Genomic DNA, 12,099 nt, shown 5'->3' with positions numbered 1-12,099 from the left:
TCCTTCAGTCTTTGGTCCACCCCTGGAAGTGTGATTGCAAGCTTGAACAACCTTGTCCAGCCTGTGTAAACAAAATCAAATCCAAAATAATGAACAGCCCTGGAGGAAGGTGGACCGGTAGCCTCCACATGCACAAACACACAAAACTGCAAAGCTTTTTAAAAAAAGATACAAATAAATTGAAAAGAAAAAGGAAAAGTTAGTTTTGTTTTTAAAACATAAAATAAGCATGTAATTGTAATTTCTATAATTTTATTTTTGATATTTATTTTATCTTTTGAGTGTCTGTGTCTGTTTGGGTGTATGTGTCTGTTTGAGAGTATGGGTGCCCACAGAATCTAGAAGAGGGGGTCGGATGCTCTGAAGGTGAAATACAGGCAGTTGGGGTTGTGAAACTGAAATCGGGTCCTCTGGAGGAGCAGCAAGTGCTCTTAACCACTGAGCCATCTCTCCAGACCCTAGTTTATTTTATTTATTTTGTTTTTCCAGACAGGGTTTCTCTGCATAGCCCTGGCTGCCCTAGAACTCACTCTGTAGACCAGGCTGGCCTTGAACTCAGATCTGTCTGCTTCTGCCCCCAAAATCCTGGGATTAAAGGTACCTGTCACCACCTCAGACTCTGGTTTATTTTAAATAGTCTCATGTGTGCTTTATCTTTCACATCCACTGATTTGTAGCAGGACATTTGTCTATTTTAATTGTTGAATAATAATTCTACTAATAAGTTAGAAACCCCCCAAAAAAAGAAAAAAGAAAAGACAGAAAGAAGAAAGAAAGAAAGAAAGAAAGAAAGAAAGAAAGAAAATGCAAAAAGTAGATCTTGGCCCCAAAAGTAGCTCCCCCAGGGTCCGAGCATAGAACTGCGGCACCCTTGCCCTAGGGGTACAGATGAACACCAGGTGGGAGAGAACTCAGATCCCCATCTTTGGTAACTGCCGTGCAGGGCCTGAGGCCCTGGAAGGCCCAGTCTCTAGGTAGGAGGGCAGAGGCTGCAGCTACTGGATGACTCTGGAAGGGAAGGCTCATTCCTCAGTCACCTGAGTCACAGTTCCCAGGGCCCAAGCAAAGAGCAGATACTTCCTAAGTGGCCTTAAGACATAGTGGCCCCAAGGGAGTTCGCCCTGCTATTGTACGACAGAGTCCCGGTGTCTGACCAGCCCGGCCAGACAAGTCGTCATCTGGGGCCCCGCCTGCCCCAGGAGCTGCAGCCCAGTCCTCCAGCCTTCTGGAAGGAAGTGTTTGTCTGCTCCTTCTCTCAGGATGGCAAGTGCAAGGTTCCAAGCTCCTCCAGGGCAAATCGGCACTGCAAAAGTCAGGCTTTGGGGCTAGGGCCATGACTCAGTTAATCAAGTGTTTGCCTTAAGAACCTAAAGGCCTAAGCGTGATACCCAGACTCATGCTAAAAATAAAATAGACCAGTGTGGTGGTGCATGTCTGTAATCAGTGCTGGGGAGGCACAGGCAGGTCTCTGAGACTTCCTGGCTAGCCAAGCTGCTTGATGAGACGTGGATCCCGGTGAGAGACCCTGTCCCAAAAGAAAAAATGTGGCTAGCTCCTGGGGAACAATGACTGAGGTTGTGCTTTAGCCTTCACACACACACACACACACACACACACACACACACACACACACAGAGCCAGGTTTCCCCCTCTTTCCTGACTCATTGGAAAATTTTAGCAAACCAGAATAGAGTTGGTCTGACATTGCCTGTATGCCTGGAGGAGAGAAAACAGGTTACAAGGTTGGGCCCAGGGAACGTCTCCAGGACTGAAGAAACGAGTTCTGCCTCAGAAGCCTTCCTTGGTCCTCCAAAGGGACTCTGTTGAGTATTGACTGACTCCTCACCAAACAAGACAAAGCCTAAGTGCTGAGGCCGACAGAGCGAGGAAGACTACCCAGAGCCACACAGCTCATCTGAGCCTGCGTGTCTCCATCACAGATGCAGGTCTCCATCTGCTAGAGGACAACCAGAAGGCCCAAACTTGCCCTGTGTCCCCCTGCCCCCAATGTGCCCAGATGGGAAATACCACACAGGGGAGTGCCTAGCCCAAGAAGTGAGCCTAGAAGCTTCACACAGGGTGGGATGTGTGATTTACTCCAGTCTTTATTCCTGCCTCTGCCAAAGGACAATAACATACACTCTAAAGCAAAGTCACCAGGAAGAGGTAAGCAGAGATCCGTAGTAACTTTCTTTATATAAAAACAAAGATTGGGGCTGGAGAGATGGCTCAGAAGTTAAGAACATTGACTGTTCTTCCAGAGGTCCTGAGTTCAATCCCTAGCAACCACATGGTGGCTCACAACCATCTATAATGAGATCTGATGCCCTCTTCAGGCCTGCAGGCAAACATGCAGACAGAACACTATATTTATAATAAATAAATAATTTTTTTTTAAAAAAGCAAAGATTGAATGAGGCTTCTAGAGGTTTCTAGAGGTTCTCTGCTCCAGGGAGCTCTGGGCCCAGATATACCATGCTTTAACTTCCACACTGGAAGCTTTGAAGACACTGAAGTTTAAAGACGATAAATCTGGAGGGACGTACCTGTAATCCAGGCCAATCAAGAGGCTCAGGAAAAAAGGTGGAAAATTCAAGGCCTGCCTAGATGGTAAAGTGAGTTGAAGGGCAACCTGGACAACTTTTTGAGATCTTGTTTTTTAAAAAAAAAAAACAAACAAAAAAACGTGCCGGGTGCTGGTGGTGCACACCCTTAATCCCAGCACTCGGGAGGCAGAGGCAGGTGGATCTCCATAAGTTTGAGCCAGCCTGGTCTACGAAACAAATTCCAGGACAGCCAGAGTTATTACAGAGAAATCCTGTCTTGAAAAAAAAGTCAGGCGGTGGTGGCGCATGCCTTTAATCCCAGCACTCGGGAGGCAGAGACAGGTGGATCTGTGTGAGCTCGAAGCCAGCCAGATCTACAGAGCAAGTTCCAGGACTGGCTCCATAGCTACAGAGAAATGCTGTCTCAAAAAACCAACCAACCAACCAAACAAACAAACAAAAGAAATTTAAAATATCTGGGGACAGAACTCAGTATTTGTCTAGTAAGCAAGCATAAAGCTGTAAGTTCAATTCAGGTGCACAAAAATGAATGAATGAATGAATGAATGAATGAATAAGTCTTTACAGAAATCCTCCTGTAGAGTGTATAGCCACTCAACAAAATTACCTTTGCCAAGCACAACAGAATTCTCTCTCGCAAGTTGGCATTCTATAACTTGAGCCCACACTGTGGCCCAGCAGAGCAACCTCTCAGGAGGTGGACGCAGAAAGATTGGGCATTTGAGGTCATCCTTCTCTATCTAACAAATTTGATGCCAACCTGTGCTACCTGAAACCTTATCTCAAAACATAAAAACAACAGAAAACCAAAGCACCTCTAGCCATGGTTTCCCCCCCAGAAGAGACATGGGTAAGGCAGGGTGCTAGATCCAAACACAGTCCCAGAAGACTGTCATGAATTGCCCTGAAGACCTACAAGAGTTCAGCACCCCCAAGTATCCGGAGAGCAGTGGTTCAGTAAACAGGCATTTGTATTTGGACACTTTTCCACCAAGTCACTGTGCCCTGATACAGGCTCCTGTACCCCCAGAATGAGGATCCAGGACACACTAGGGGAGAGCACCCTGGCGCGGTGTCCAGGGACTGCATGACCAAATGCGGGGAAAGGCGAAGCATGAAAACGGAACTAGAGGTGGTTAATAGGCACTTGAAAATGTTTAGTTTGGCGGTGAGTCCGAGAAACACTCATGAAAACAAGCACACGGCCTCCTCCTTCTGCCTGGTAAGTGGGCATTCTCTCTGATGGGGATGAAGAAAGGGCCTCTGGCTACCCCACAGGGACAGTTTGGCAATGTGTACCAACAGCTTAAATATGCCATGGCATTTGACCATGTAAGTGCGTGCGTGCGTGCATGCATGTTACTGAGAATCAAACCCAAGGAGAACTAATAATTGCCATCTGGGGGTATTAGGATAATCAAAAACACAGAGTTACATTAATGACAAAAGCAATATATAAAAGAACAAAGATAACCACTTATTCAGTGTGTTAAGTATAATAGAATGAAATGTATATTCTAGCACCATAAGAAAGAAACAATGGTGCAAACCTATACAATCCTAGCACTCAGGAGGGCTGAATCAGTAAGGCTAGGGGAACTCAAGGCTAGCCTGAGCTACGTATGGAGGCTGTCTTATAAACAAGAGTTGGGTGGGAGAGATGGCTCAGCAATGAAGGGTGCTTACTGTTCTCACAGAAGACTCAAGCTTGTTTCCTAGCAACCCTGCCTATAAGTCCTCACAACTGCCTATAAGTCCAGCTCCTGAGAATATGACACTCTCTTCTGGCTTTCCTAAGCATTGCGCGCGCGCGCGCGCTCACACACACACACACAAATTAATAATAAAACAAATCTTTTAAAAATAACCAAGAGTAGGTCAGATCACAAGGAAAATTTCAAATTCTCAAAGGTAGAACTAGCTCCTGATTCATTCTTTGATAATACAGCAAAAGAATTAAAAATGAAAAAAGCAGAAATAACATTTTTTAAAGATTAACTTTTCAAACATATAAAGATTAAAAATTGCAGAATACCTAAATTACACTGAAAGAACACACATTAAATTATGAAAGCATAAACATGCAGAGAAAAAATTCGTTGCTTTTGGCATTTCAAATAAGAATATTAGCAGAGGCTGGTGGTTAAATCAGACAAACTAATTTTATCCCTGGGGCTCACATGGTAGAAAGAAAAAAATTAGTTCCCACAGTTGTCCTTTGACCTATGTGTGCATGCACAAAAAATAAATAATAAATAAATAAAAATTTTAAACTAAGCAAGCAATTAAATATGCTTTTTTGGAAAAAGAAAAGAAAAGCACCCAAACAAAGCAAGAAGGAAACAAGGTTATATGTAAAAGTAAACTTTAAAAGTTATAGGTCACGCAATGGGAGATGGGAAGCCTGGAGACCTCTTTAGGACTCCAGCCCTCATCCATTCACGGTGTCCTGATAAGAACTGTCTGGCATTGCTGTGCAGACAGCCACCCTCATGGATGTAATCTCTGATCAGTCACCTCCTAGACAACTTCATGGGACCACAAGGGAAAGGCAAAGCCACCCAAGGGCAAGTGGCAGTCAACAAGGTACTGGAGGAACCCGGGGGCACACTGAGTGGCCGTGTGGAACCACGTGCCTGTGAAATACAATATACCGACTGGCACTACAGACCAGGCTGAGGATCTGTGAAGGACTTGACTATTCAGAAGGGGGCTTTTAATGGAAAAATAAATAGGTTTCTTAAATATTTAAAAATGATTTACAGAGTAAATTAACACAGGTAGTGCGAAGGAATACTTTTCTAAAAACAGAGCTCCCATAAGCAGAAGCCTTGCAGCTGCATGGAAAAACACTCTTGTGCCCAGGTAAATAAATAATAAAAGGATATGGAAACGATACACCTTGAAAACTGTCCCTTCTCTGTTCCCCTGGCCAGAGGCAGTGCTGACAGGTTCCCGCTGCATGGCTTACAGGCCCAGCTAGCATGTATTTATCTAGTAACACTTGAGTACTATTCAAAGAATTGGGGTGACCGGAGGATTTATAACTAGAGTACTTTCCTTTTATCCGAAGCTCTAGTACAGAAAGATTCCTAAGGCGAGACACCTGCCTTGAATGAGGCTGTATTCGAGGGCGCTCACAGCACACAACTGTCCTTAGTCTCCAGTAGGAACATACCTGGGGATGCATGCCTACCAGGAAACCGGAGACAGTAAACTTTCATCCCTTACCACACCTAGTCTGTGCTTTTAAAAATGGTTTTGCGGCCTCTGTGTTTCCCAAGGACGACCCTCATCCTGCTAGCATATGTGCACATGTACATTTGTATGTTTCTTAAGCACGTGCTGCATTACCACCAGGGGAGACGCAAGCAATCAAAATGTATAGGGCAGAATATGAATTCCTATCAGGAGGAAATAGCATGCAAAAAACAAACAAACAATAATAACCCCAAAGCCAGAAGCATCCCGCATCAGAGTTCTCAGTGCTGTCTGGGCTTCAGTGAGGGAGGAAGGAGCTAAGGTGTGTGCACACGGGTAGTTAATGGTGCTGAGGTCTAGAAAAAGGAACGGCTGAAGAGCTGCCGTTTCTGCAGCCCATGCTTCCCAAGCCCACTGTACAGGGCTGCACAACCTCACCCTGCAGCCTGCCTGGAGAGGGAAAACTGAAAGCCTGAGGCAGTCTTGGGCAGGGGGCTGTGCTCAGGGTCTCTGCTTCTGCATAGATCATCTGCTGGATGAGTTATCGAAGGCAGGCCAGGCCTCTGGATCACAAAGCACAACCTCGAAAGGAAGTGGACACAGGGGACTCTGCTCCTTTTCTTTCACAGGTTCAAGACTGGCATGACGTCTCTCCCCTTCACTCATTCGTGAGAGCAGAGCAGTGGCCACTGTTACCTTGTGGTTCTCTTCATGGCTAATTTCTTGTCATAACTTTGCAAACTACAGTGACAAGGATTGCCTCCAGCTATAGCTATATTGCTCCCTCATAGAGCAAAAGACAGATAGATCAAAGATCCGAAAATCCAGTTCTGAGGCCGTTTTGGTGAGAGTATGGATGGGATCAACAATTCTGCTGGGGCAATCGGGGCCTGTGCGTAGACTCTCTGAGTCTGTATCTCCACTTTCATTACTTCTACGTGTATACCAAAAACAGTTACCAGTGCACTGTTGGCAAAAGCTAAAGACTTGGAAACATAAGCATCCAACAACAAAGAGACAAGCAAATCTGCTCGAGGTAACACACCCAGAGAAAAACCAAATAAACCGGCAGTTGTGAGCTAACATGAAACTTTTGCTGAGGTATACTAATAAGCAAAGTGGAAAAAAGCAGGATATACTATGTATGTTATCATACATATATAATATATTTTATTTACCTAGAATTATTCTAAGGCTATACGGTTTTATTTGTGAGACAGCCTCAAGTAGCCCAGGTGACCTCAAACTTGCTATGCAGAAGGTGACCCTGAGTTCTGGATCCTTTTGTTCCTGCCTCCCAAGGGCTGAGATAATAGGCAAGAAATCTTACTGTGTTGAGTAGGGCATAGTGGCCCATGTCTTTAATCCCAACACTAGGGAGGCAGAGGCAGGCAAGTCCATATGAGTTGAAGGCCAGCCTGGTCTGCAAAGGGATTTCTAGGCAGCTAGGGATGTTATAGAGAAAGCCTGTCTTAGAAAAACAAAACCAAAAACCAACAAGAAAAGATATTGCTATGTTGAGTAGGCTGGTTTTGATCTCGTGGACTCAAGCAACAGGCACAAGTCCCTGCATCTAACAAGGCTATACACATATTGACTTGTACTTTCACCGGCTACCTCTGGAAGCTTCACCTGCTAAAGTTATGATGACAAAGCTTCAAGAGAGAGGAAATGAGGCGATGAGGGAACAGGGAGGAGGCAAACAGATCCAAAGAAAATCTAACTTTCCTTCTGTGGCCTTGTTTTTGTATTGAATTTTTTCTTATGTATATACATCACTAAAAAACAAACTGAAGGCAAACATGGTGCCTTGGCTAGCACGTAGCATGCTGAAGAAGTTTAAAGACAGCCAGGGCTGCTACACAATTCAAAGTCAACCTAGGCAACTTACTGAGACTCAGAACAAGAGGAGAGGAGAGGAGAGGAGAGGAGAGGAGAGGAGAGGAGAGGAGAGGAGAGGCGAAGAGAGGAGAGGAGAGGAGAGGAGAGGTAAAGAGAGGAGAGGAGAGGAGAGGAGAGGAGAGGAGAGGTAAAGAGAGGAGAGGAGAGGAGAGGAGAGGAGAGGAGAGGAGAGGAAAGGAGAGGTAAAGAGAGGAGAGGAGAGGTAAAGAGAGGAGAGGAGAGGTAAAGAGAGGAGAGGAGAGGTAAAGAGAGGAGAGGAGAGGAGAGAAGAGGAGAGGAGAGGAGAGGCGAGGAGAGGGTGGAAGGAAGAAAGGAAAGGAAGAAGGGAGGAAGGAAAAGAGGGAAGAAAGGAGGAGCTGTTTCAAAAAAAAAAAAAACCAAACCCACTAAAGAGGGACCCAAAGGACCCAGCACTGTTGACACAACATCCCCAGGTGAACCCACTGGTTTTTTCCTCTGGCTTCTGAGACCAGACTTAGACAGGCCATACTTTGGTTTGGCCAAAGCAAGAGCACTGTGTGCACTGACAACAATGTCAAATTCTTACTTGTATATAGTAAATAAGAAATGTTTTACCTTTCAGCAAAGGTATCAAGTTTCCCCAACTCATCAGAGAGACCAACAAGGGAATCCAAGGTCCCCACCTAGAAAAGACCATAAAGGAATTAAAGTTCATGTTCTTTCTGGCCAGGAGTGTAAGGTGTCCCTTTCAACAGTCACATAGGGACTCACTTCTCTTTGAGTTGGATGTCTTTAGCCAACATCCAGACTAAACTATGGGAAAACACCTATATTAAGAACTATCTCTTTAGCTGGGCAGTAGTGGTGCACACCTTTAATCCCAGCACACAGGAGGAAGAGCAGGTGGATCTCTATGAGTTTGAGGCCACCCTGATCTACAGAGTGAGATCCAGGAAAGCCAAAGCTGTTACACGGATAAACCCTGTCTCAAAAAACAACAAAAACCTCTTTTTAACTTTATTATTATCTGTGTGGTATGTACATGTCAGTGTGTATGTCCTATGTATACTCATTGTGCAGATACTTATACATGTAGAGGTCAGAGGTCAACATAGGGTGTCTTCTTCAATTTCCTTCTCTCTTGTTATTTGAGAAAGAGTCACTGAAAAATGGAGCTCACCAGTTCAGCTAGACTGGGTGACCAGGGACCTCATCTCGGCTTGTCTGGGGCTGAGATTACAGGGACCCTGTCTCTGCTTGCTCAGTTCTGGATGACAGGTGCATGGCAGTGAAACCTGTTATAGATGCTAGGGATCCAAACTTGCTTCCTTATTTTTTAAAATTGCATTTTCTGGGGCAGGATGACAACAGAATGAGCTGAAATCATCTCTCTCTCCCAGGAAGGGCTATTGATGACCTGACCTCAGCTCAGTTTGTAGCAGGCCTTTTCAGACTCAGGGTCTGTTTCTTAGTATAGCAATGAATGTGGTGTCTTTCCAGAGACATGGGAAGGAAGGGTGTGCTCCTCAGTACAGGATGACAGGTGGGCACACCCAGCTTTTTACATGGCTGTTGGGACTTAAACTTAGGTACTCTACAGACTATAGCCCAAGCCTCCTCCCTCCCTTTCCTCCCAGCCCCATCTCTCTGAGAAAGGGTCTGACAACTTCATCTGTAGAGCAGGCTGTTCTAGAATTTATAGCAGTCCTCTAGTTTGCCTCCAGAGAACAGGGATTATGGATGTGAGCCACCATGCCTGGCCTGACTAATCTTTTTGAAAACGATCGTTCCTGGAGGCTGGAGAGATGACTCAGTAGTTGAGAGCCCTGGCTGCTCTTCTGAGGACCCAGGTTCCATTCCCAGCACTCACATGGCTTAAGTTACAAGATCTCTAATGGCCTCTTCTGTCTTTCATAGGCCTCAGGCACATACATGGTGAACAAACATATATCTAAACAAAAACACTCATATAAACTAAATATTTTTTTTAAAAAGATTGTTCCCGTTTCGCTCGTATTTTAATGTTTGTTTCATCCTAACCTCCCCATCCACCGCAAGAGCCCTCTCAGAATCCCCCATTTGAACCCTCACAGCATCCTCTTTCTCCCCTCCAGCAGAATCAGAAGTCCTGGGCTTCCTGGACTCCCTCTAGTCAAGAAAAACATCAGAGCTGAAGGGCTTCCAAACTACACCTTTAGCTATGCCGTGGGTCTGTTTAGATACTGCAGACAACACAGGAACACTCCAGGAGCCACTGCCAAGGATCCCTTCCACTTCCCATCCACACTCTATCCGCTGTGGCCTGCCCTATTCATGCTTACCTGTGGCTTCAAGTCCCAAGAGGCCACAATTAATCTGGGGCTGTGGCAGGAAGTCCCATTGACACCCTGCCCTCTACCTCTGTTCATCCTCTAGCTCAGGTTTATCTTTATTTATCTTTACCATTCCTACATGTGCCTTACTTAACTCCTTCTGCTCTCCTTGGTTTCCGAGGAATTCGCCTTCTTGCTCAGAAATCCCCGCCCTCCTCCAATCCATAACCCTCTCCCTCCTCTGGGGCTCTTACCTTGAAGTCGGGGATGGCAAACTTGGTGTTGCGGGACAGGTTGGACTTTGAGGTTACATGGTTCATCCTCTCCAGAGCTTGTAAGTTTTCCTTATCACCAGGAGCCGAAATAAGCCAAAACTCGGACATGTTTCTAAGTCTTCTGGTTATCCGGTTACCAGCGGGCACCAAGACAAATGCACACAAACAGAAACAGGAGCGGAGATGTGTCAGATGTCTACTTCACCCTTCCTTACCTCAGAATTAATCCTCTCTGGACCCTGCCGCCTTTCTGTTTGTCATGCCTGGGCTTTGACCTTCTTCTGCATTTTCAGCAGCTTTAAGGACACCTATCTTCCCCCTAAGCATTCTGTCCGCACCCCACAGGGAAGCCTCATGGCCCACCCACCATAGGTGCTCTGATTGATCCCAGACTGTCTGCTTACACTCCCCGGGCTCGGGCGCATGGAGCCTTCTGGGAAGACACTTTCCATCTTTACATACTGTTTTTTTATGGAATCCAGAAAGGGTGGCTAGAGATGGGAGACAAGGGATTTTTCACCGTATAACATCAGGTCAAGCCCCAGATCTCAACTGGTTTAGAATGGAATTAGCTGTAGAAACAAACTTCAAGAGAGCTTTTCAAAGACTTACTAGTCTTTTTTTTTTTTTCTGCTGAGAAAGAAGGCTCTCTGTGGGGCCAGATAGCTTGCTGGGCCGGCACAACCAGCAGTTTCAACGTTGCATAGGGGTGCAGGGGCCTCGATTTGTTCTGTTCATTCAAACGTGTGTACATCCACACCTTCCCCCTTGGCGAGTTCTCCTCTCCTGTCACCTCCCTGGTGCATCCCGTCCTGGGACGTCTAAAGAAAACTGGAGAATCACCACTGGATAGCATGAGCCCCCGCGGAGCCCTTTTCTCTCTACCTCCACCTCACACCAACCTGAGACCCTGCGCGTCCCTGTTAACCTTGCACAAACCAAATGCTGTTCTTTCTGACCTGACCGTATATTGCCTGAGGACAAACTGGCTAGTACGCAGCTCCTGGGGAGATGCCACCTGCTAAGCCGGGGAGAGTGCGGCGTGGGCGCCGGCTTCCCACGTTCCCACAGAGAAGGTGCACACCCGGACCGCGAGGACGCAAGGAGGTGCAGACCCCATGAGGGTGGTAGGTCGTGTCGCCCCTGGCTGTCTCAGCAGTTCACTCCCCACCCCTGACTCTTGTTGCTACTCGACCACGCGTCCTTACCAGGAGCAGCGGGAGATTGTCTGGGCTGTAGACGACACGCAGGGACGCGGGGCGGGAGGCACGGCCGGAGCGCAGGCCGGCTCCCGGGAGGCAGCGGCTTCAATAGTCCGGTGCGCGCCCCGCCCCGCTTTTTATCCCTGCGGGAGGGGCAATCCTAGGCCCCTCGGACATTTGCATACGGGCTGCCCGCCTCCCTTAGTGTCCCTGTTGTTGTGGCGCTGCTGGGGACCCGCGACTCGCAGAGCAAGCTCCGGGGCAGAATATATATACAGACAGGGTACAGAAGAGCACTAGTTGACCAGGGGGTGGAGGGGGGTGGGGAGGGGGAGGTGTCCAACGTCTCTTCCGCACGAGGGCTCAGTTCAGAGTTACGGCGTTGTGGGGTAGCTGAGAGCCTTACCTGATGGCGCTAATAGCGACACCTTAGCCACGCAGCAACAGGAAGGGATTCCCAGAGGGTCCTCTGGGCTGCAGACTCCACCTCCTACTCCCAACCCACCGCAGCCTGGCTAGGTATCCAGGGAAATCACCTGCTCCAGGGTGTTTCCAAGGTCTATGCACGAGAGTCCAGGCTAACCCACGGAAAGCAGCGCAACAGGTTCACAGATGTTTTTCAACACACAAACGCACACACACCTGCAGGGAGGAGTGGATCCTCTACGGTGAGCGTGGG

At 47.0% G+C, this 12,099-nt stretch overlaps 1 protein-coding gene across 2 annotated transcripts in view; it reads right to left on the bottom strand.

Moving 5' to 3' along the window:
• Positions 1–10,326, bottom strand: part of LOC121438877 (V-type proton ATPase subunit C 2) — a 35,165-nt gene extending 24,839 nt beyond the window's left edge. For both annotated transcript variants that reach the window (XM_041639369.1, XM_041639368.1), the window contains exons 1-2: positions 10,198–10,326; positions 8,247–8,314 (exon numbers count right to left, since the gene is read on the bottom strand). In XM_041639369.1, the coding sequence (XP_041495303.1) occupies positions 8,247–8,314; positions 10,198–10,326 (197 nt within the window). The remainder of the gene's footprint in view (positions 1–8,246; positions 8,315–10,197) is intronic.
• Positions 10,327–12,099: the final 1,773 nt, after the last annotated feature.

Source organism: Microtus oregoni, unplaced genomic scaffold (assembly GCF_018167655.1).
Source record: "Microtus oregoni isolate MIOR12 unplaced genomic scaffold, Mior012 000058F_ref0000040, whole genome shotgun sequence".
Lineage (NCBI taxonomy): Eukaryota > Metazoa > Chordata > Mammalia > Rodentia > Cricetidae > Microtus > Microtus oregoni.
This window is presented reverse-complemented; position numbering and strand designations above follow the sequence as displayed.